This window comes from Ambystoma mexicanum, chromosome 4p (assembly GCF_040938575.1).
Source record: "Ambystoma mexicanum isolate Mex_15411 chromosome 4p, UKY_AmexF1_1, whole genome shotgun sequence".
Taxonomy (NCBI): Eukaryota; Metazoa; Chordata; class Amphibia; order Caudata; family Ambystomatidae; genus Ambystoma; species Ambystoma mexicanum.
The window spans coordinates 788,928,563-788,953,934 of record NC_090927.1 but is presented as its reverse complement, the minus strand read 5'-3'; the positions used below and the strand labels follow the sequence as shown (position 1 = coordinate 788,953,934).

At 45.0% G+C, this 25,372-nt stretch overlaps 1 protein-coding gene across 3 annotated transcripts in view; it reads left to right on the top strand.

The window, feature by feature from the left end:
- CEP162 (centrosomal protein 162) overlaps window positions 1–25,372 on the top strand; it is a 2,248,134-nt gene that overhangs the window by 100,961 nt on the left and 2,121,801 nt on the right. For all 3 annotated transcript variants that reach the window (XM_069606335.1, XM_069606333.1, XM_069606334.1), the window contains exon 2: window positions 9,742–9,842. In XM_069606335.1, coding sequence (XP_069462436.1) covers window positions 9,783–9,842 — 60 coding nt within the window. In that variant the 5' untranslated portion in view covers window positions 9,742–9,782. The remainder of the gene's footprint in view (window positions 1–9,741; window positions 9,843–25,372) is intronic.

The window sequence follows — 25,372 nt, the reverse complement described above, 5'->3', positions numbered from 1 at the left end:
TTCGACTAGTGCTGGATGTCAACATGATTCTCTATTGGGAGACCAACAAGATAGCACTAAGGAAGGAACAGACGCTAAAAACTCAGATTCGAGCAGGCATAAAAACCCTGTACTGAAAAACCCCACGATCCACAGTCTAGAATCTATAAAGGAGGCACCCATTATGGTGCTGCTTAATGAAGACTGTTCGGAAACCATCGCCTCTGCAACTTTTGCATAAGTATTATTGAGTGCTCGATCTTCTGATAACGTAGCCACTCTAAATCCACAAACTGCTTCGACCTCAGCTTCTACTCCATCCAGTTCGAACAAGAGCCTCCTTACTGACTTTAGTGTGTCCAGCATAAACTCCATAGAGGGAAACAGAACTGAACTGTTTGACATCTTTAAAGGTGCTCCTAAGAAATCCAACACGGAAACCCTAAAGTCTTCACTATGTGCTGGTCCAACGAAAAAAAAACAAAAAATAAAACTTAAAAAAAAATGAGACAAGGGTATAATTCAAGAAAATTCTTACGTTTAATGTAACTGTTAATACCAACAATTTGCAGGAAAAAAAACACAAATTCAAAAAAGAGCAAGGAGGCTGACAGGGAGCCATAAGCGGCTCTATTGCGTTGCAGAACAATACCAACGAGGAATCAAGTGATTTGACAAATATGTCTACATATGAAGATGATGAAATTGAAGACCCAATGGCATCAGGTCTGTCAAAAGATGAAGTGCCACCTGTTTGTTCCGGTGCCACTCAAATTAAGCCGGCCGCTGTTGAAGTTACAAAGGTTCCAGAAGATCGAGACACTGTGCAGTGCCAAAGAACCTGTACACGAAATCAACCAACGTATATCGGCCTAAGCAACAAAGATGGTCCCATTACTCCCTTTTTAACGATGGATGCCGAAAGTAAAATGCTGCAAAATGATGTTCCTGTTGAGGCACATGGAAAGTTGGTAGTATTCGAAAATTTAAGTGAGCAATAAATCAGAGACGTCTGAAAGTGCCAACAAACATGCACTCAAACTCAATTAATGCACACTGGAGGAACTGACAAATGTTAGTCAGTTCTCTCACCCTAACTACGGACGACAGAAAGAAAAAATTGAGCTTTGATGCTCCTTACGATACTCAAATCAGGTCGGATGTAGACGTACTATGTGCACAGGAAGTTCAAAATGCAAAGAAGTACCAAAGAGTATATACATTAACTCAAGCAGCAGATCCTGCAGTTAACGACAACACAAGAGTAGGCTCCCCTTTTCTTACTATGGAGGAAAAACGAAAGAAGCTGGTCGTACTAAGTGAAACTACTCTTTTGGCTCACAAATCATTGAGTCCTTTGTTTGGCCTGCAGCACCATTCGAAAGACGACTGTAAACTTGAACGTCGGAGTCAGGGGCACTTAAATAGTTGGCAACCAGTGTGCATAAGGGAGAGCACCCACTTGTTGGCTATAAATAATATCAAATTAAAGAGCACTCTTAAGAAGAACGATGGCGTTCACAAATTGACTTTGGAACGTGTTGACGATGCTGATGACTTAATTTTAAATCGTCGGAACGTGTAGCGACTCTTATCTAGTTCCAAGCCTGAGGGCAATTGCTTCAGATGATCTGAAAAGTGTGGAATCTTTCGACAAAACCAGAAATGATGAAGTGATCCTGCATGTTCAATCAATACTCGTACATGATATCCTGTTAGAGGCTCCAACACTACTTTCCCTTGGGTTTGACATCTATAAAGGTTCAAGCATGACCCTCGAAGTAGGATGTGAAGCAAAATCTGAAGTTGGCAAGACGTCGCATAGAACCTTACCCAGTGTAAAGAACATGGATGGGCTGAACCCGAACACTGACCCTACGTCCCCCTTGAGTCCAGTGGCGGATGAAGTAGTCAGGCAATCTAAGGACCGTGAGCAATTGAAGATAACTATACTGGGACGGGTGTGCTCCACAACTACAGTGGGTAGCCCCGAAACATGTCCCTCTGGCACACCAAACATCAACGACTGGGATTGGGTCGCGACTGCTTTGAATTCCAAAATGAGAAAATAATGACAGCAACCGGACGACCAGACTTCACTCAATCTAGGAACATGGAACACAAGAGGATTCACCATCGGTTTCAAACACCATGGATTTAATACCTTGACTTGGTCTGTCTACAAGAAACCTGGTTGTCTGTTTGCCCAACCTTACAAGACTTTGAAGTAGCCTTTAATTCTGCAATGAAGCACTCAAAAGGAAGACCAATGGCTGGGTTGCTGTTTGCAGTAAGGAAATCTGCTGGTTTGAGGATTGTGAATCTAACGCCATTTCACCTTTCATACAAGTTGCCACGGTGACCAGATCTCTAAAGGACAGTAGCGACTGTGAAATATTTAACATCATCAACCTTTATTGGAACCACGCTGCCGCAGGGAACTTGTCTTTTATTGACCAATTCACTATAGTTATCGACACACTATTAAATTTGGTGACTGTGAGTCTTCCAATAATCTGTAGCGATCTCAAAATTAACTGCATAAACTCTGGTAAAACGTGGAACTGTAAAAAAGTGCTTGGCTGCTCGTAAGATGGCAGCCATTAATTGGGGTCAAGAGATGGACGCCAGAAAGATGTTTATGGTTATGTTAAATGGTAACCTGGCAGGGGACATTCCACCTAAAACAATGTGGAAAAGAGCCTAGCAGTGCTCAACTCTTGACTATATCTTTGTCTCTGAACCAGTGCATATAAGAGCCTCTTGGATAGAAGTTATACCAATGGACCACAGTGACCACGACATGATGAAGTTGACATTTAACCATTTAACATCTTAAGTCAACCATTGTACACCACATGGGTACATCCTGTGCATGTTGGTTCCGGCAGAATAAGGCTGGAGATGAAAGACAAAGACACTCATAGTATTGTTAGTAGGCTTAATGTGGAGAAAGGACAAATTGAATATCAACAACTGCTAACCCAGTTTACGGAACACAAACAAGGGCTTAAACACCAGAAGTTTGTATACATACACAAGTTTGATCTACAAGTACAGCAGTGGAAAAGACAGATGCGACGGGAGATGCAAAATCTTCCTAGATCCAAGATTGCAGTCTTTTTAGCAATGAAAAAAGATGTCAAGCAAAAATGTAAGAACTGGAGTAAGGCGCACAATTCAGTGCTACTTCAAAAGGACTCAGAAGAAATGATGGCCAGGATGGCAAACAAGAATTCCTGTGAGTTCTGGTGGCTCAATAATGATAAATTTGCACCACAGGATGCTTTACAGGCAACATAGATGTCAGAAGCCACTTGGGTTGAATTCTATACTGCAATGTATTGTGAAAATGGGAGCTCCAATGAGTGGAGCTCTCCCAGGCTTGCCACATGGGATTTGGTGTTTGATCGTGGTGATACACTGAACACAATAATACTATGAATGCTTCAAGAGCGCCAGGCCCTGACGTACTTACGAACTACACAATGAAGCAAAATCCTGAAGCATGGGCAGACTTCTGTATGACCCTTTTTGAAGAATAATAGCACAACATACCACCCCTATATCTTGGAAAATCGCTATAATTGTGCCCATTTTCAAAAAGGGGAACAGGGCCAACCCGAAAGACTATAGGCCGATCACCCTTCTCAATGTCTTGGGTAAGTTATATGCAACCCAACTACAATGTAAACTCCTAAAATGGTCCATCGAAACTAATCATGTTGTCGTGAAGGGTATTGGGTGTGGCCGTAACCTTCTTCTATTAAATCTATTTAAGATGGAAGCCATACGAACAAACGCCAAAGTCTATTTAGACTTTATAGACTCCTCCCATGCATTTGACAGTATTGATAGGGGGAATCTGTGGAAAAAGATGTCTTCTTGGCATTGCCATCCAAGTCTCATTGAGGCAATTGGAGAACTTTACACCAATACGTCCATTAACATCAGACTGGACCGTAGCTGGTCTCTATCAGTACCTATACAAACCTTTAAGGGTATGAAGCAAGGCTGCCCATTGGCAGCAATGATCTTTAATCTATTTTTTTCTGATATAGGAGAAGCATTCAGTGGCGTTTCATCATTTCCACCAAAGATCAATGGAGCTCATGTGGGCTGGCTCCTTTATGCTGATGATCTGATACTTTTAGACAAGACGCCTATTGGGCTACAGCGTAAACTTGATGCGCTTGAATCCTATGTGTCAAGCAACGGTCTACACATCAACAAAAAGAAGTGTGAAATAATGATGTTACAAAATATGATGACTGCAAAAAATAAACTAGCTTGATAACAACACAAAGTGCCAAATACTTGGAAACTTGGCTGAATACCAACATAAACGATGATACTTGGGCCCAATCAGTAAAAATCAAACGTCGACTGTTAGCTTGCCAAGCATCGATCATCAACAAACAATATGGGAAATTCTCCTTGAAACCAAATTTGGCCTTTTACCTTCAAAAGGCGGTGCCAGCTATGATTTTTGGTGTAGAAAATGCTTTTGGATGTTCTCATGAGTTATGGTGCACGTTGGAAAACATCTTTTGGGTGAGGCTTCTACACTTACCCAAGGGAACATCAACTGCGTGCCTAAGATAAGAACTTGGTTTGACATCAATTCACGCTAGAGTATGTTGGAATGCATTATGCATATTCCGAAAGACTATCACTTCTGCTCCAACGCTACAGTACAAAATACTAAATGACTCTGGCAGGGATGAAAATAACACTATGCTAGCCTTGTGGAGCAATCAATGTCGGGGAAATTCTGAAGGCTCACGTCATTTCAGTACCCACATTATTGGAGAATCCTGACTTGGCCAAAAGACATCTTTGGAGATCAGACTGGTGCCAAACATGTGATTTAAGAGGCAGTTCTCAATCAATGAGCGAGGTGCCTTTTGAAGCAAGAGCTTTTGGCAAACTGCAACCTTATTTACTCCAGTTTCCAGATTTGATATCGAGATCTCTATATATGCGGTCCAGACTTATCCTACTTCCGACTAAAGAGCGTACAGGAACTTGGGCTCAAAACATTGAGATGGATCAGACTTGTCGGTTTTGTGAACAAAGTGTTGAGACACTAAAGCATTTTACTCTATTCTGTACAAAATTACGGACTTTGCGAACTCTGACCCTGGGCACTGTTATTTGCAAGTATTCAACTGTCAGTGCCGATGATTGGTGGCAACACATGTTTACTGGGTTGGATCGGAAATTAATGTTTGCCCTGATAAACTTTCTTGAGGAATTACGAGTGCGCCTTACTCCTGGCACTTCGGAGTCGAAACTTTAGAATGCGAACTGTAGAAAATATTAAGTTTGACCGCAGTTAATACGGAAGAATGGTGAGGATGTGACAAGAGGTTTGTATGATGCTTTCTGTTTTCTATTCTTTTTCGTAGGTTTTGTGTTGTATTGGCTGTATGTTTTGTTTTTTCTTTTTTAAGGTTTATATAAACCAATAATTTCTTTTTTTTTTTTTTAAATAGAAATAATCACCAAAACGATTTTTGGCTTTGCCAATGCTTTTTGAAGGCTTAGCATTGCTACAATCACCTCGCAAAAACCAAAACGTTTCTACCCACTTTGAAGTGGGAGGCTTTTACAGCCTAATTTTTAAAGTTGGGAGTAAAACATGTTTTAGAGTGTAAAAGAGTAAGTCCCATTTCCAAATGGAGTATTTAATATGCAAATAATGTTTGAACTATAAAACAGAAATGTTTTATTATAAAAAGAAAATCGCACTTAGTTATTCATGCACATTAAAATATGCAGTTTTACCTTGTCGGGTCAGGCAGTAATAATAGTAGAGTTTCTTCTTGTGGCACTATGTGTACTACTGCTCCACAGACCTCATTGGAGCTGTGTGGATGATCACAGGATGGCAAGCTCCTGCGTGTCTTGTTTCCCATTTTTGTTAGGAGTATTTTTACTCCCCATTTATATTTTTTAGGCCTAATTGCCTAATTTTAGAGAGTTAAAGTGGCTGATACACCGCTTATCTGTAGGGCTGTTTCCACCTGTTGCCTACAACCCTGACACATAACTTCTTTTTGTGAAGTAGTTCTTTTAACATGTTGATCAAGAGATGCCTATTTAGGTTGGTATGTTTCTGTGGTGGATAATTTTCTTTCAAAGTTCATATGTTTACTGCACATGTCTTACATAATGCATGATTTTCACTCAACCAATTCCGAACTAATCTTGAGCTCCTGTGACCTGAGTGTTAGTGTGCACTTGTGTTTTGGTTACTGTGGAAGAAAGAAAAAACATTTTGTATATTTATTTGAATTAAACGTACATACTAATTTGTAACAATCTTAATAAGTGAATATATTGTAAATCTGCATAAGTAGGGAGTTTGGGGGTCATTCTATCTGTGTATGTCTCTCCCTGCAAAACCTATGGTACTGTCATCTTTCTTTCCCCTTTTGATGGACAGTTTTAAGACCCACTAATCTTTTATGACCAAGCTTTGTTAGAAACATTTTATTTTACAGTCAGATTACTGTACAATTACATCTCTTTGTACATCTATTGAGTGGCAATTGGCTTCCAGTCAAAATTATAGAAACTTTTAAACACCATTTGCAGGAAATTGGGTGCTCCCAGGTAGCTATTGACCAAAGGTGGACCTAGAGACCCACCAGTGAATTTGCTGTCTCTACACTCGCTCGGGTTAATAACTGTTTGCCCCCTCTCATTGGATGTTATTACTATTTATTAATGTATTTATTTATTAGTGCTTGGTTTACAAAACCTTTCACTTTCCAAAACAAACAGAAATCCACAAACACAATTCATCATTAGTTTTTAAAGAATTCAATTATGTACTTAAAAGTTTCACGTTTGTTACCTCAAAAATAACCCATGAAAACATTCTTAAACGGAATTCATTCTTAGGATTCCTAAGTACTCTCTACAAACTAAATCATGTTATTCCTCATGTTGTATGACTGGTTCTCTCTCCTTTTTATGTGCGCTGATCAACTATATCATACTCTTGGAGAAGAACCATTAAAGTATCATCCAAAAACCTTAATAATGCTATAGTTTGGTTCAGGTTCTCACCCTTTATGATCTTAAGCCACCAATCATCCAGAGATTGAACGAAAGCTGTTGATTATTTTGCCTAAATAAATATAGGGTTCTTTTCTCCGTTAGCCCTTCACATAACAGGGTCAAGTGGTAGAGTGTTTCTCTGGTATCAAGCTTATTATGGAATCTGCAATTTGTGTCCAACTCTTGCCATCGATTCCTGTTTATCAGGACATCTTTTGTAGGGAGAAGATTCAATTTAAGTCTATGTAGCTTTGCTCGCATTATTGGACATGGGACCTGTTTAAGATAGAGTGGGACAGTGTCCCTCTGCCTACATTCAAGATTAAAATCAGTATAAGATTTATACTGATCTCTTGCTGTGATTATGTCTATCCAGTCCTGCCTACATAACTTAAGTTTGATGGCATCGGGGTTGTGCAGTAGGTCCATTTCAGAAGAACAGACCCTAGCATCTTCAACAACCTAGTACATGCTAATGACCATGTATTTAAGATGGGCACAGCTGAACTATTCAAGGTGTGTCTTGCAGGATCTTAAATCCTCGAACTGGAGGGTCAGCGGGACACTTCCTGTAAGTTTTCCATTCCCTCATTGCACGAAGGGACGACAGGCCTAATTCATACCTGATTGCAGGCATTGGCCTGCTCATTGGTAAATTTGCACACTCTTCCAAAACTGTGCCTACAAAATTACCCACCAGTTGGAGTCTGTAGCTAAGAAACCTTTGGCTCCATAGGTGACTATAGCCATTACTTTAGCCTTATAGAATTGAATGGCTGGTAACAGTGAGAATTTGCCAAACCTCATAATTAAGATTTGGGCTTGTGAAGCCAAATGACTAATTTTAATTTTCAGTTGTAGGATCCTTGGGGCGTCGTTCAAGCTGATGTTTATCAACATCCCTAAATACACAAAGGTGGTAACTACCTCAATGTGTTCTTTGTTCAGGCATCAAACTGATCTAGATTTATTCCTCCCTAATGCCGATTGCAAAATTAAGATTGTTGTTTTTGGGACGTTAACTCAACGTTTGTTTATTTTAACATATTCCTGAAGTTGTTTAATTGGCGTTGGAGTCCGATAGGGGTTTGATCGACTAGGCCCAAGTCATCTGCAGTTGACCTAAACGCCATTCGCCGATTTTTGGTGGAAATGATCGGACCTCGGATAATGAAGTTCCTAAATCTTAGATGTAAAAATTCAACAACTCTGCCGCCAAGGGGCAGCCTTGTTTGAGGCCAAGTCTTGTCTCGATACTTTCTGAGAGGAGGCCTCCATTGTCAAGGCTGACCCTTAAACTGGTGCCAGAGTAGAATGATTTTATGGCTGGGATTAAATCCCCTAGATGAGCACAGGCTTGTAGTTTATTCCATAGCAATTGCTGATCAACCCAGTTGAACGCCTATTCGAGGTAGACAAATGCCAAGTAGATGTGTTTTTTACTCTCGAGTGCCCTAGATTTCAAGATGTTCAGCAGGAAAACATTCAAAGGAGTCCCAACTCGCTTTACAAAGCCGGCTTGGTGGAGGTCGAAGCTAGCTGAGTCTGAAATGGACTGCTTCAAGGTCTTCAAAATGAATGAGGCTTATATTTTGCCAATAATGTCAAGCAATGCGATGGGCCTGTAATTTGAGTGGTTATCCTGAGAAACTTTCTTAAAAATCAGAACGATTATAGATGTTTTCCAGGAATCTGGAACCCTTCCTTGTTTCTGGATTTTATCAAACAGAACAGTAGGGCGTTTGAGGGTCATTCTATCTGTGTATGTCTCTCCCTGCGAAACCTATGGTACTGTTATCTTTCATTGACCTTTTGATGGACAGTTTTAAGACCCATTAATCCTTTATGACCAAGCTTTGATAGAAAAATGTAATTGTACAGTCGGATTACTGTACAATTGCATATCTTTGTACATCTATTGAGTGGAAATTGGCTTCAGGTAAAAATTATAGAAACTTTGAAACACCATTTGCAGGGAATTGGGCGCTCCCAGGTAGCTATTGGCCAAAGGTGAACCTAGAGAGCCACCAGTGAATTTGCTGTCTCTACACTCGCTCGGGTTAATAACTCGTTTGCCTCCTCTCATTGGATGTTATTACCATTGTGATTCAGACCCCCTGAAATGGGGTCTGAGACATAAAAACATTGTACATAACAGGATCTACATTATTTTTCTCGTCTGTATTACCGCAATAAGTATATTTTGTTTGAAACACAGAACACAAGGATCATTTATTTAGATGAGGCAGTGTTACTTAGTAACCTACTTTCTGCCTTTGAGTCAGATAAAATTAGTTTGTTTACTTGTTATTTGATGATGAGGCTCCAAAAATTCATGAGGTTTATTTGTGGGTTATATCGGATAATTCATTTACCATCTTAATAACAACCCATTTTTTGTTGCCGCAGTTTTCTTCCCCTCCAATGGTTTTCAACGTTTACTGATGACAGGAGAATCGCAGTTGAAACCTCTCTAAGAATATATGTTCTTCCCGATAGCTCTTAAGCACTTGTAAGCTAATGAGATTGTAAAATTAAACTAATGTATAGTTGTTTGATTTGCAATCTAAAATATTATTAAAAGGTTGCCTTTTCAAAATAATGTGTATACCTAGAACTTGAAGTTGGTAATGGCATTGCTGAGAATGGCATGCATGTGTAACCGAGCATTTTTCTTTTGGTATTTTCCAGCCCTCTAACCTCCTTGCATGCTGAAGATCAGTTGTTGAACAATGGCACAAAGAATGTCAAAGGAAGAGCTGGATGAGCAATTTGAGCAGTTTCTTAAAGAGGTATGTGACATTGGGTTTCTGATTAATAGGGAGATTCTGCCTCCCAACCTTGTTTTGAATGGGTGTTCACAAATTGGAGGTAGAACATAAGCAAGGAACTCTCATGGACTTCAACATGAGCTCTCAGGTGGGCAGTGATTTCTTTTAGTTTTATCATTTTTTTTTAAATAGATTATTTGAGGTTGAGTGCACAGATTTAGGGAGTATCACCAATTCAAGTTGTTTGCAATCTGGAAACACATCCACTGTATGTTTCAATGTAAAAGTAGTTCTATGTTGCCGGTGGCGTTAATATATTGTCAAATGTGATCGCTTCTCATTTGAATGTCAGGATCACTTCCTCCAGCCTTGGAGAACATGTTTTAGATGTTCTCATCTCAAGCTCCCTTCTGAGTAGAGGCACAGAAGCCTGTGGATTGGCTGCAACTTTTGTGATGCAGTCACTTAAGGGGTACCACACCGCTCCTGTTTCGCATGGATAGGATTGTCCTCCAGAGCTACTTGTAGCAAGAGGTGTACCGCTGTTGGGCGTGCACGCTGCAATGTATGCAGTGGGTGCTGTGCCTTTAGCCTGTGGGATGCCAGTGTGCATACACTAGGTAGAGTGCCGGAGTGGGAGCTCCAGTGTTTGGTATGCTTGTGGACAGGGTTGTTGATGAGCAGCCAGTCCTACATGTGGGCTGCCAGCAGAGCTCGGGGCAAAACAAGTCACATTCTTTAGCCTTCTGAGTTCTGTGGTCTGATGGCTGCAAAGTTAACAGAACCAGAGGGTGATTGTCCAGAGGATTTCTGACCACAAGGAATGACGGACACTGAGTAGGATAGAAGGGCATATATTTTGACTCCCCAAACCCTCCTCAGCTTTTGATGGCTGAAGGGCATGACTCGTTTCTGATGTGGACTTTTCTTTGTTTGATTGCTGCTGGCATGGTGGGGCAAGAGACTTGGTTAGTCCTTGGAGCGAGTGGAGGGCTAGGTGGGAGGAGTTCCCCCTGGACGTGTACCCCTTATGCTGCAATTCATGCAATTTCCCCTTGAGGATGGGAATTTCAACTTGTCTTGTGTTGAGCCCCTTTTGCCTCTCTGTGGGTCTGTAGTCCTACTGGTGCTTCTTTCCATTGCTCTCTGTCTCACCCTTTGGCATGCCACTCTGGTTGTGGCAGGAAGGCTGTCACACCCATATTCATTGCTCTGCCTTTGTTCAGCAGGCACTGGGGGCTTGTACTGTCTGCCCAGAGGGTTTGTTCTGCTTTGCTATTCTCTTTCCTATTGAGGCCCTAGACTTGCTGCATTTTTTGATTCCTATGTCCTATTGCCTCCAGACTGTGGGGGATTAGAGTCCTTGGCAGTTGCTGCCTGAGAAACAACTTTGTAGAACCCTACAGCTCTTTACCAAATAACCCAATAGGAATCCCGGTAGCAAAGGTACAGCCGAGGTTTATTCCTACACAGCAGTGCAGACATAGACAGAGAAACTGGAATAGTAACCCCATCCAATAATTAGGCAGTGGGCGGGTAGCATAGGAAAAGACAGCAAAACCTCTGCATTTAGACCAATGACAGTTTTCCATATGGGTAGCATTAGGGCTTGCATGGGATTGTTGCTGGCTCAAGTATTCTTTGGTCTAATAATGCATTTTTTACTTTCAAAGTTAATGCTTCTACCTCAGGTTTCAAACAGTATTGTGGTTTTCTGCACAACAGCTTTGTCGTATGTACTTGAATGTGCACTGGTACTATGTTGCAATTTTACCCCACTTTAATTGCTTACTTTGCAGCTGCGGTAAAAACTTCAAGTTGCAAGCCACTAGCTGCCATTAAAAGTCACTCGCCACCACAATTATACAAAAGCACACAGCACATCATGTCTTACTTGTCAAGAGTCAATTATGACTAGCCCTTGGGTAGTTGTTCTGACTTGAGAGTCGTGTAGACCGACGAGACCTCCGTCCCCAAGTGACGCACAGGGGAACTAATAGAAACCTGCTTTGCGACCTTTGAGGCCACAGGTGAGAGATGTCTTCCCAGATCCACGGAACCTCTGGAACACCGATGCTGCTGTCAAGAGGGAACGAGGTTAAGTACCAGGCAATTATAATACAATCAGGTAAACAATAGGATCTAAAGAGTCTTACCTATCTGGTGTTGGGGAAACCCAGGTAACCTAGTAGAGAGGTTCGAGACTCAGATGAAGCGGCGGTCCCTGGAATAGTAGAACCGCAGGTGAGCGTGGATGTAGGGTTAGCCACCTGTAGGAGAGAGGGCTTGACTTGAATCCCAAGAAGGGAAATGGCGTAGAAGTTCAGCAAGGTATCAAGGGATGATCCAAAGACAAGTCGTGGTGAAGTCCATAGTCCGGCAACAGGTAAACAGTTCCAAGCAAAGGTACAAAGGGGTGTCCGAAGGAGTCCGAGGTAGAGTTCCGTGATCAAAGTAACAAGGAGCAATCCGTAACGCCAAACAGGGTCTGAAGACAGCTGAGAAGCAATGAGCATTCTGTCTCTCAGACCTTTATACTGTGTGTCTCTGGGTCATGTGATGTCCACCAAGGTCACGTGAGGAACGCCATACTGGATCACGTGACCGACGTGAAGACGTAACGCCGCCCCTTCTGCTATACGTTCTCCAAGGCAGTTGCCAATGCAGAAAGGGTTGCAATCGAGCCCGTACACCAAAGCTGGTACGGTGTTTTCGGTCCTTAGGGTTCAGCGAATCACCCGAGCCTCGAACCTTGGGAGGAGATGTTGGGGGAATGTGCGCAGTGTTCTGATGTGGAGTGGGCTGGTGTGCAGAGGATCGCCTAACATAGCCGCCCCCCAACGGCCCACGACCCCGTGGGCAGGACGGATAATCCATATGGAAACGGGCCACCAACCGAGGGGCGTTCAGATCCAAGGCGGAAACCCATGAACGCTCCTCCGGGCCGTAACCCTTCCAATCCACCAGATATTGGAGCCTACCCCTAAACCATCTGGACCCTAAAATGGCCGACACCTCAAAGACATCAGGAGAGGTCAGGGACACCGGCGCAACAGGGGCTCGAAGACGGACGGAATCAGAACAAGGTTTGAGGAGGGAGACAAGGAACACAGGATGGATACGCCAAGAACTAGGAAGCACTAGACGAAAAGCCACCGGATTCACAACATGAGAGATCACATACGGGCCGACAAAACGAGGTAGCAATTTCCGGCAACCCACTAGGCGAAGATGACGTGAAGACAACCAGACCCTAGAACCCACCACCAGAGGGGGAGCAGCTCGACGTTTGCCATCTACACGGGCCTTCATAGAAGCCTTTGCTTCAGTGAGATGAACCACAGTACTAGCATGTACCGCAGACAGACCCCTAAGACATGTCGTGGCCGCAGGATTCGAAGAACCAGAAGCATCAGGGACCGGCAAGACCTTGGGATGTTGGCCGTAGAGGGCGTAAAAGGGAGAATAACCAGTAGCTGAATGAGCCGCATTGTTGTACGCGAACTCAGCAAGCCGTAAAACGGCCAACCAGGAGGTCTGATGTTGCAATATAAGGCAGCGAAGGTACTGCTCCATAGATTGATTCGTCCTTTCGGTCTGCCCATCGGTCTCAGGATGATAGGCCGAAGAATACCTGGTATCAATGCCCAGTAATTTCGTCAACGACCTCCAGAACCGAGAGGTGAACTGTGATCCTCGATCGGATATAATGACCGAAGGAAGGCCGAATAACATGAACACATGTTCAAAAAACAAGTCTGCCAAGACCGGGGCCGAAAGAATGCCTTTACAAGGAACAAAACGAGCCATTTTTGTGAACGTGTCCACCACTACCCAGATGGAATCAAAGCTTTTCGACTTGGGGAGATCGGTAACGAAATCCATAGTCAACGTATGCCAGGGCCTGGGAGGTACCCGAAGCGGAAGTAACAACCCAACCGGTCGACCCCTTCGATGTTTAGCCTGAGCACATACTGCGCACGAATTGACATAACAATCTACATCGCGTTTCATAGAGGGCCACCAACACCAACGCTTGAGAAGATTTAAAGTGCGCTCTTGACCGGGATGGGCATTAAAGGGAGCATCATGAGACCACTCAAGGGCCAGATTACGAGTGTCAGGTGTGGGAAGGAACAGGCGTTCATGTACGAAAGGTAATCCATCAGAATACACTGAGTCCCATTCTCGCAACTGATCGGAATGATTGCTAGTCCAGGATCGGACCGAGTCTAATAATGACAATGAGGGTGTACAAAGACAAATCACATGACTCTTTCCGAGAACAGTGTCAGGGAAGGTTGGCAACTCGATTTCCCCCCCCCGCCCCCGGGGAACGTGACAAGGCATCTGCTTTTCCATGGGAAGTGCCAGGACGATGCATAATACGAAAATCAAAAGAGGAAAAGAAAAGATGCCATCGGACCTGTCTGCTATTAATGCACTTCAATGAAGCCAGATCCTGTAAATTCCGATGATCTGAGTATACAGTGATGGGATGTTTGGCCCCCAGAAGATGATGGCGCCAAACACGAAAGGCATCCATGACCGCCAAGAGTTCCTTCTCCGTAACGGTGTAATGAGTCTCAGTACTGGAAAACTTACGGGAATGGTATGCCACTGGGTGTAACTTGCCTGTTGTAGGACATGTTTGAGACAGTACCGCACCGAGAGCAAAAGAAGAGGCATCCGCCTCAACTATGAACGGAAGATCAGGATTGGGGTGCTGGAGTACCGGTGCGGTAGTAAAGGCGGTTTTCAAAGCCTCAAAAGCCTCCTGATGTTCTCTCTGCCACCGATAGGGTACCTGAGGACTGGTCAGAGCCGTGAGCGGGGCAACAATTGTGGAAAAGGAAGAAATGAAACGTCTATAAAAGTTGGCGTATCCCAAAAAGGCCTGCAAGGACTGGAGTGATTGAGGTACTGGCCAATCTAATACTGCTTTGACCTTAGATTCGTTCATGGATAACGCCCCAGGGGTAATGTGGAAACCCAGAAACTCAACAGACGTTTTATGGAACTGACATTTCTCAGGTTTGGCAAACAAGGAATGAACTCTCAGACGGGATAGTACTTCTCGGACATGCTTTACATGGTCATCAAGACTACGAGAAAAGATTAAGATGTCGTCCAAGTACACAACCATGTATACATCCAGAATATCCCTGAATATGTCATTCGTGAATCGTTGGAATGTGGCCGGGGCATTACATAGGCCGAAGGGCATGACTAGATATTCATATAAGCCGTAACGAGTACAGAAAGCAGTTTTCCACTCGTCTCCCTCGCGAATGCGCTCTAAATTGTATGCGCCGCGTAGGTCAAGCTTGGTGAAAATAGAAGCATGTGATAAGTGATCTAGGAGTGGTGTGATTAACGGGATTGGATATCTGTCCTTTTTTGTGATAGCGTTAAGAGCCGATAATCCACACAAGGACGTAAATCCCCCTCCTTCTTGGGTACAAAGAATATTGGGCTTGCCGCTGGTGAAGTAGATGGGCGGATATGTCCTAAACGAAGGGCGTTCTGTACATACTCTTTCAATGCTTGTTCCTCCGAAGGGGACAAGGAATAGATCCTGCCCGAAGGAATAGTGCAATCAGGGAGTATTTCGATCGGGCAGTCATATGGTCTATGTGGAGGAAGTACCTCGGAAGAGCCACGATCGAAAACTGATTCGAATGCTTTGTACTCAGGTGGAATCCGAGACACCAAGCCCCCAACAGTATGAGAATGCACAATCTCTGGATCAACAACAGTCAGCGTGAGTTGAGCTAAGGCTCCCAAGGCCCGAGAGGGTGTGTCAGTGGTTTGATGGACCGGGAGACAATAATTCTGACAGACCTCGGACTCGAAGAGCACAGTGCCTGACTGCCAATTGATCAGCGGATTGTGTTCACGTAACCATGGAATCCCTAATATGATACCGAATTGAGGTGTGGTAATCAAATCAAAACTTAAGGTCTCTGTGTGAATTTCTTGTATGTTCAACAAGAGAGGTGCAGTCTGGTGTCTAACAGGACCAGAAACTAACGCAGAGACGTCTACGGCTTGGACATGTTCAGGTCGTGTTTTTACCACTAGAGGTAGGTTGAGGGTATGGGCCAAATCAATGTCTATGTAATTACCAGTAGCACCTGAATCAATGATGATATTGACTGCATGAAGAAGGCCTGTAGAGGGACATAGAGTAGCCTGTACAAAGATGGGTTGAACACGAGCAAAGGCAAGAGGGGTACCCGGAGCAGATGACGGAACACTCAACCTGTTCTCCGGATCTAAGGTCGAGCTGTCCGAAAAACCTGGCTCTTCTTGGGACGTCGAGGACACTCTTTCACAACATGTCCAGTGGTGCCACAATAAAAGCATGCATTATCCACCCTCCTACGTTCCCTCTCAGATGTTGTAATAGGACTACGTAAACCTCCCACTTGCATAGGTTCTTCTGTACTGGGAGCAGGAGTACTAGCAAGAGTAGGATGGGAAGAGAACTCCAATTCGGCTCTACGCTCCTATCGCCGTGCATCTATCTGCAGGGCGAGATCAACCAATTCCTGATACTGGGTGGGCACAGAAGGGATCACTGCTAAAGCATCTTTCATGGTGTTACTCAACCCCCTATAAAAGACCACCGCCCGCTTGTTTTCTGGCCATGATGTTTCCGCAACTAGTTGATTGAACCGGGTGATGTAATCTATCGAAGTCCTTCTACCCTGAGTTAATTCTAACAACTCCAAATCCCGAGACTGTGCCTTGTGTCGGGTATCAAATACTCGAGACATTTCCAGAACCAACAGATCAAAGTCATAAAGGACTGTGCTATTATTCTCCAGCAGGGGATTAGCCCAAGCGGTAGCTGTCCCGGCTAAATGGGAAAGGGCGAAAGCAGCTTTAGCAGTGGAAGTAGGAAAGGCCAAAGGTCTGCATAAGAAATGTAACTTGCACTGATTAACAAAGGTTCTGAATTTCTTGGGGTCACCTTGATAGCGTTCAGGAGCAGCCAGGGGGGAAGGGGTTGGGAGGACCACCGGAGTTGGGACTGTAGTAGTAGCCAAGGGAGGGGGTGTAGTTGAGGGGCTAGCATCTCCAAACTCAGGGTCTGCGGGAAGAGAATGCTGAACACTCTGTATGGAATCTAACCTTTGGTGGATCACCGTGTTCGCGGCGGCCATATCTGCCCTTAATATTGTAATTGCCTGGACTAAGGCAGCTATGGGTTCTTCCGTGGATCCCTGCATCGTCAAACACGACTAAACGGCTTCTCAGTCTGTTCTGACTTGAGAGTCGTGTAGTCCGACGAGACCTCCGTCCCCAAGTGACGCACAGGGGAACTAATAGAAACCCGCTGTGCGACCTTTGAGGCCACAGGTGAGAGATGTCTTCCCAGATCCACGGAACCTCTGGAACACCGATGCTGCTGTCAAGAGGGAACGAGGTTAAGTACCAGGCAATTATAATACAATCAGATAAACAATAGGATCTAAAGAGTCTTACCTATCTGGTGTTGGGGAAACCCAGGTAACCTAGTAGAGAGTTTCGAGACTCGGATGATGCGGCGGTCCCTGGAATAGTACAACCGCAGGTGAGCGTGGATGTAGGGTTAGCCACCTGTAGGAGAGAGGGCTTGACTTGAATCCCAAGAAGGGAAATGGCGTAGAAGTTCAGCAAGGTATCAAGGGATGATCCAAAGACAAGTCGAGGTGAAGTCCAAAAGTCCGGCAACAGGTAAACAGTTCCAAGCAAAGGTACAAAGGGGTGTCCGAAGGAGTCCGAGGTAGAGTTCCGTGATCAAAGTAACAAGGAGCAATCCGTAACGCCAAACAGGGTCTGAAGACAGCTGAGAAGCAATGAGCATTCTGTCTCTCAGTCCTTTATACTGTGTGTCTCTGGGTCATGTGACGTCCACCAAGGTCACGTGAGGAACGCCATACTGGATCACGTGACCGACGTGAAGACGTAACGCCGCCCCTTCTGCTACACGTTCTCCAAGGCAGTTGCCAATGCAGAAAGGGTTGCAATCGAGCCCGTACACCAAAGCTGGTACGGTGTTTTCGGTCCTTAGGGTTCAGCGAATCACCCGAGCCTCGAACCTTGGGAGGAGATGTTGGGGGAATGTGCGCAGTGTTCTGATGTGGAGTGGACTGGTGTGCAGAGGATCGCCTAACAGTAGTGGCAAGTGAAAACTTTGTGCCCAGCTGTGACTATTTTTCTTGGAGCACCTTCCACATTAATTGTTCTAAATCTTATTACTTTGGTGGTTCTTCCTTTCTCTTTCTCTTCTTGATGCACTGTTTGCAACATAGCCATCACTACATTCTCATGTTTGTTTAGGATGTCTAAAAATATGCTGTCCGGAGAACAATTTTTAATGCATCATAGCTTGCACAAAAGATTACACTAGCAAATTTACTGGTGACAATGGGCTTGAAAGAATTGCATGTCTATCTGAAATGGGTCTGATTGAATTTTGTCATGGCTTTTCTGGGTAAATCGCAGGATTGTTTGATATCTCAATAGCTCACACTGTCTTTGAAGACAAAGGGATGTTCTCACAAATCCTTCTTTCCTCACACAAAAAGACAGGTTAATGATTTCTTTTCTTTACCTTTTTTGAGTTACCTCACATTTAACTTGAAACTTGCCCTCCAACCACTCTATCTAATCCCTCGTATGGTGTCTAGCCTTAGACAGAGCTGATGGGCTGCTTATCTAGGGTGAGGGGATAGAGGGAGGCTCGCCCTATTCATGTTTTAACAACAAAACTGCGTCTGTCACATAAACACACAACTATCCATGGATCTTACTGTGTTAGACCACAGTATGCGCTTAAAGCCTTGCAGGTGAAATATATATTTTTCATTCTGTTTTCCTTGGTTGGCATCTTAAAAACATATTTAAAAATGGAACAACTCTATGGAGCTTAGAGATCATGCTTTGGAAGTTCCCAGTTGTGAAACTACATGCAATTGAAATGCTGCAGTGCTTTTTTCTCTCATACAAGTATTACGATTTCCACCTATAACGACCTCTGGACCATAAAGCCGGCCCCTTATTTCAAGAAGGTATGTACGGGCCTACCGGTTTCAGTGGGTAGATTGTTCTACCACTCTATTTAGTGCCACAGCACTCCTGAGAGTATTGACACGAAAATGAGAAGAGAGGCTCTGCGCTGGATGTTCACTGCACCCTAGTTGCCGGTTCAGCCAAACCAGACGCAGTTCAAAGGATTGCCTCTTCTAAAACGGGCTTCTTATTTGTCCCGCATGGACCTCACGTGCATCTTCTATGAATGCAGCGTCTTTGGTACCGGCTTTCCACCTTCACTGAGTAATCTTGGATTACCGTATCAGTACCGTAGACGCTGTATTCATAGAAGATGCACGCGAGGTCCATGCAGGACAACTAACTAGCCCGTAAGAATTTCAACAAAGCACATCCAATTGAAAGGCCCCAAGAGGTTCCACCCAAAATACACTGGCCCTTATCCTGTTATTTCAATCATTAATCCTGTGGCAATTAAGTTAGAGCTGTCTATGTCTCTAAAGATACACCCTGTTTTCCATGTTTCTCTAGTAAAACATGAGCAACTAGGAACACGAAACTCCATACACAAACCCCCTCCAGTAGAAACAATAGGTGGGGGAAAAGAATACGAGGTTCGAGACAACTTAGATTCAAAAATCATGTGGAAAATATTGCATTATCTTGTCGATTGGAAGGGTTGCAGCATGCTGGATAGAACTTGGGAACCAGCAGAAAACATTCATGCACCTCTCCTATTAGCTCGCTATCACCCAACCTGGCCAGGACCAGGGGTGGCTCTCCTTGTGGGTGTAGGGGGTTTGGAGGAGGGTGCTGTCACGAACGCAGTGAGAACACTAGGCCCATTCTTGAGAACACAGGGCACATCCTCATATGGTAATGTAGGGAGGGACTGGGCATTTAGGATGGCTGGCTGGCGCAGGTGCTTATTAGGAAGCTACTAAGACCCACACCAACATGACTGCGAAGTTAGGAACTGCTGTGGAACACAAAATGGCCCCCAGCTGGCCCGAGAGTCTGACATCTCTGGTGGTCTAGTGTTACAGGGTGCAGCCCAAGGCTATAAAACCACGCCCGGGCCACACCCTGTGCTTAATGTTTCTTCTGCTACCTGCAAGAGCAGTGTGATGCTTACCGCTACTGTTTCCACATGCACAGAGACTTTAACTTACCGGTGCACAAACTCATCTGTGATTGGGATCAGGCTTTGCATCCATACTTACCTGAAGACTTCATTGCCCGAGCACCGTAGTAGCCTCAGTTCTTGATACTTACTTGGGATCTTCACAGATCGGTCCCGCGGCAACTGCAGCTCCTGAAACAGATGGAAGCTGGCTCATGGTGAAAACACGAGGGGCCAAACATTGACCTAGAACATTTTCAAACTGGGTCTGACAAGACACCGACCTCCCACAATCAGTATTCCTCATATGCACAGGAGAATCATGTACATTGACCATTTTATAACCACAAGCCAAGATAAAACATTCAAACAAATGTATCTTAGCATACATCTCTTTCAAAGTTGACCTCACTTCCCGAAATTTAAAATCTGAGTAAGAACAAATATCAAGAGGAGATTCTTCCTGTATTTTGGGATATGGCCTAAGTGGTGATTAAAAGAGGACACCTTGAATTGTAGCGTGGCCCCCCCTGCACCGCCTGCACAAAACATGGCGAATTCGTAGTGCCCCCAGACAGCAAAGGACCCTCCACTTGTGACACTGATATTGTTGACTGATTCAATTGAAAATCAGGAGGCCTGGGAAATAAAACATAGAATAGGTGACTTCTCATAGTTATCCGCCACAGGACTAGCGGGCTGTGGAGCTATATTATTATAAAGACAGACTTCTTCAATGGCTGTAGACAACAAGGGACGTGGCGTTGATGGACCCAAAGATAAACACATATGTTTCCCAGCTCAGAAAACCCAACTGAAGCCAAAATTGAAACATCAGAGACAAAAAGATTGTCCACACAGTTCAACAGGTCCTCCGGATCAACATGGGTAAGTGAACATGAAGTCTCATGTAAAGATTGTTGTAGCTGCTCACCCTCCACGCATTCTACAGCAGCATAACAAATCACCCTACAGTCCATATCCATATTGGAAGCTGTTACAGCAACAGTATCCCAACTCTTCAAAATATTCCGGACAATAGAAGCTGCACCCTCTCCCCTTAAAGGAACTGGACTAATCGGGATGACTCTAAGTCCAAAAGCAGTACGCTCTAACTGCGCCATATCTATAGATTGCCTACTGCTTGCACCAGCTTTCTATGGAGAAGTGCTGGCTCCAATATGCACTTACCACTCCTTAGGCTAACTACCATAGGATAATTGAGAGCACATGCCCTCCGCACCAGTTCAGATATAAACTCAAATCGCACACACAATCGGGCCGGGGGTTCAAAGGCACTTGCCCGCAGTCACCTCAGCTCCAAATATCCTAGGAAGAGATGGGAATCTCGGTGAGCTATACAGGAAATGCCACAAAATGGCTAACGTTAGAGTTCACTCAGAACGCACCCCGAGTTAATTAAAATCGTTGGTCATCCGGTAAAGCTAGTCCAGTCTTTCAGTTATGAAGAAAAGTGAAAAAAGGGTATATGCGGGGATCGCAATAAGTCAGAGTCGAAGGTCGAAATGATCGACCCTCACTCTCACACAACCCACAGTTCCCACGTGGTCAAGATCAAGTCATTCAGTCGACCAATTCATACCAGGTCAAAGCCACCAAACAAAGAACTCACCAGCGTGCAATAGTTCGTGCGTGTGCAGAATAGGCTGCAGGAGCACGATACCATCATTATTATGCCGTATACACAGCTAATTGATGTCAACACTCGAAACAAACTTTGATCCGGCAGCTGAATTCTCCCCAGCTGCCCACAACGGAACACAGGGAACACTTCCGCTTCACTTTTCTGCCCTTTGTGCAGGCTCAAAGGTTAAGTAATCCCCTATTAAAGGAGCAGCAACCAGTTATTGCACCGTAGCAAAAATAAGGTACATCTCAACACAATGAGCTTCCACAAGTTCTGGAAACACAGGGAACACTTCTGCTTCACTTGTCTTTATTAGATAAAATGAGAATTCCCCCCCCCCCGCCTCTCCAATCTTGGTCCTTGAAAGCCAGTCTTGTTCTCTGGGATCTCTTCTTCTCAGGTTTTTATTATTTAGACTTCTCCACAGAGGAAACTGTCCTCTGGCCTCTCCTCTCCCTTTTGGCATATGTGTCAAATCACTCCTCTGGGTACCATGGCCTGGGCCATAATGGTGGTGTTTCAGCTGTGCATCTGGCAGTTTTGGCTCCAATACCTCCAGCAGATGGGCTACCTCGGTCCAGGTAGTGGTCTCCATTTTTTCCACAAGGATCAGTGAGCAGCTTGTCTGCTTCCTCCATTCTTATCCCCATTAATGGTTTTACCTGGCCCTTTTAATACACCCGAGTGTGTAAAAGCTGGCCTAGGATTTTTCTTTCCTGTGATTAACCCTTGTTGGGTCTTTTGATTGGCCCTTTCTCCTGTGATCTTTTAATTTGTTTGCAATTCCGTTATTGTTACTGTAAAGTCCTATATGGTAGGGTAAAGGCACAGAACAACACCAGCAAGGCTCTCAATTTAGTATCTATGGACAAGCTTCCAGGCTTAAGCTTTCAGGATATGATGCAGGCAGGTTCTTAAGTACATTTTTTCCTCGAAGCACCCACAAAGGAATGTCCACACACCATGTTAGGTGATAACACAGCTTCTTTATGTAAAATAATGTTCAGCAATATATACACATATAAATAATAACACTTTGAAAAACGTATTCAAAGAATGGTAAATAAATACACTCTATGTAGTACCACACAATACTTAAATTCAGTAATAACTGCACTAACTGCAGACAGTTGTAAATGGCAGGAGAATTCTTAAATAAGGTGTAACCAGCATAGAATAGGTAAGAAAGGCACGTTAGCTCTGAACAGTGGCAGAATGCTTTCTTTAAATTAGGCAAGTAATTCTGAGTCACGATCCCCCTACCTGGGCAACCTGTAATAGAAAAGTTAGTAACTTATGTTGTCTTTTACAGCTCAGTCCAATATTGTTCAACAACCTTGTGCTTTCTTTAAAAGGTTCTACCACCCCAAAGTGTCTGAGAGGCCGCAGGAGAACAGGATCTAAGATGACTCTGGGACCCCTGGAGGACTCCTGAGGCTGGAAGATGCTCTTCCTCGTCACAGTACCTTTGGTACCTTGGCAGCTGAAGTGGCAAAGTTTCTTGGCTTTACTTAACGATTCCCTCCGAGGGTGGACTCCCTTTGGAAGAAGGAGCCACTGGGATGAGGAGTACAAGAATAAAAAGGAACCAAAGTCTTTCGGAATGGCATCAGTTTGGCTCTTCGCGGTGCTCTCCTTTGGTCAGTGATTTCTCGGTCTGTGGAAGTCCTGTGAAGAAGAAACTTGCAGTGGTCTCCTTAAAGGCTTGATGGATGAAGAGAAGATCCTGGGACCCTTCAATGGCCCTCATTACGACCCTTGCGGAAAGCGACTGACCGGAGCGCCACAGCGTAAATAGCGTTTCCGCCATTGTACGAAGGAGCAAAGTGCGGCCCATTCCGACCCATCGGGCACGAGCACCACGCCACGGCGGAAGTGCAAAGTCCGCGATGGCGGAAATGACCCCAAAACGGCCCACACCGCCGCCGTACGGCGCCCTAGGTGCAATACCGCCACCCCACTTAGCGGTCACCGCAGTGTGCGCCTACCGGAAAGTACGGTGGCCGGAAATATACGGAAACGGAAGTTAAAACATGGGCCCGGAACGGGAAACATTCCGGCGTACACCTATAAAAACACCAAAACCACACAACCACTAAAATCACTACCCTGAAACACACCCCAACCCGTCAACCACCCTAGCGAAACCACGAAAAATGGGAAAAGTAGCGAAGAAAGCGTGCGACCGCAAGCGGCAGGTCCACTTCTCCCGTGAGGAACTCACCGTGCTAACAGAGACCCTCCAGGAGAATGCAGCCGTCGTCTTCTCCACGCAAATGACCAGGACGGCACTTGCAAACAAGAAGGCCATATGGGCTCTGGTGGCACAGCGGGTAAGTGCGGTGGGGACCGCACCCCACAGCAATGCCGCAAGCGATGGGACGACCTGCGGATACGCGTCCGCAGCATACTCTCTGCCAACCGCAACATTGCCACAGCCACCGGGGGAGGTCCTGAATCACCCATCAAGTTGACCCCCTGGGAAGAAATCTGTGCCTCCACCATCGGAATGGAGAGCATAGAGGGAGTCGGAGGGATGGAGAAAGGAGTGCAGACATCCGAAGATTCAGGTAGGTGGGCCAGATAAAACAATGCCAAATCCACAAAGTCCAACCATGTGAAGTACCATGCGTCCACATAGTGCAACAGAAACACATGTCCAGGAGAACGTCCACACACATCGGCCTGAAAGCGCACGTCAAAACCCACAATAAATACATAAATAATTAAAAACCCCTAATACACGCACTACACGTGCAGCAGGCACACCCTAACTGCAGGCTGCCAAACAACTGCACCCTCACTCCACACACAAATCAAAGCACCTCCAAGACCCCGACCCAAATCACCCTCAGGTACCACCCCAATGCATGTGATACAATGCCATTCCAATTCCCACTGACCCATCAATAACCCTCGCCCTCCTTTACTCCACCACAGGGTCCGATCCAAACGACGAGCTACAGGACACCCCTACCAGCACACCTGCAAAGAGGGCCAAGACCAACGGCCAGAGACCCTCCACCTCAGCTGCACGCATCAAGACACGGCAGCAGCACAAATCAGGTGGCAGCACAGAGGAGGGAACATCAACAGGCACCCCAGCAGCCAGCATGGCCACAACACCACCACCACAGGTCCCCCCAATGGATGCCACAGAAGGCACTGCCTCTGGTGGCAGCAGCACCATAGGTGACACCCCATTGATGGCAGCATGCTCGGACACAGAAGACGGGGATGTCGAGGTCAGATCCATCCATGACCTGTCCCAATCCCCCTGTCTGTCCCCTCCCGTACAACATGAGGATACCACGCAGGTGCAGCCACAAGACGACGACTGGCCATCCCCCACAAGCCCTGTGGCAAGGCAACATGAGGACAACAGCCCCTCTGTGACACCACCGCAAATGGCCATGGCCCAGCAGAGGCAACAGTCCCTCGACAAGTTAATCGTCCAACAGCAGCAAATGGCCACACTCCTCAAGGGCCATGCCGATGAATGTGGGGGCACCAAGGCAGACATAGAAACATCAACAGAGACACTTAGGGCAGAAATGGAGAGAGGTACAGAGACGCTAAGGGCACAAATTGAGAGTAGCACCGAGAGCCTGAGAGTCCAAATGGAGAGTAGCACCGATAGCCTGAGGGGGGAACTGCATGCGACGTCCAAAGACGTATGTGCCGAACTTGCCGCAGTGCGCCGTGTGCTCACTGAGCTCTCGCAAACCCTTAGGGACA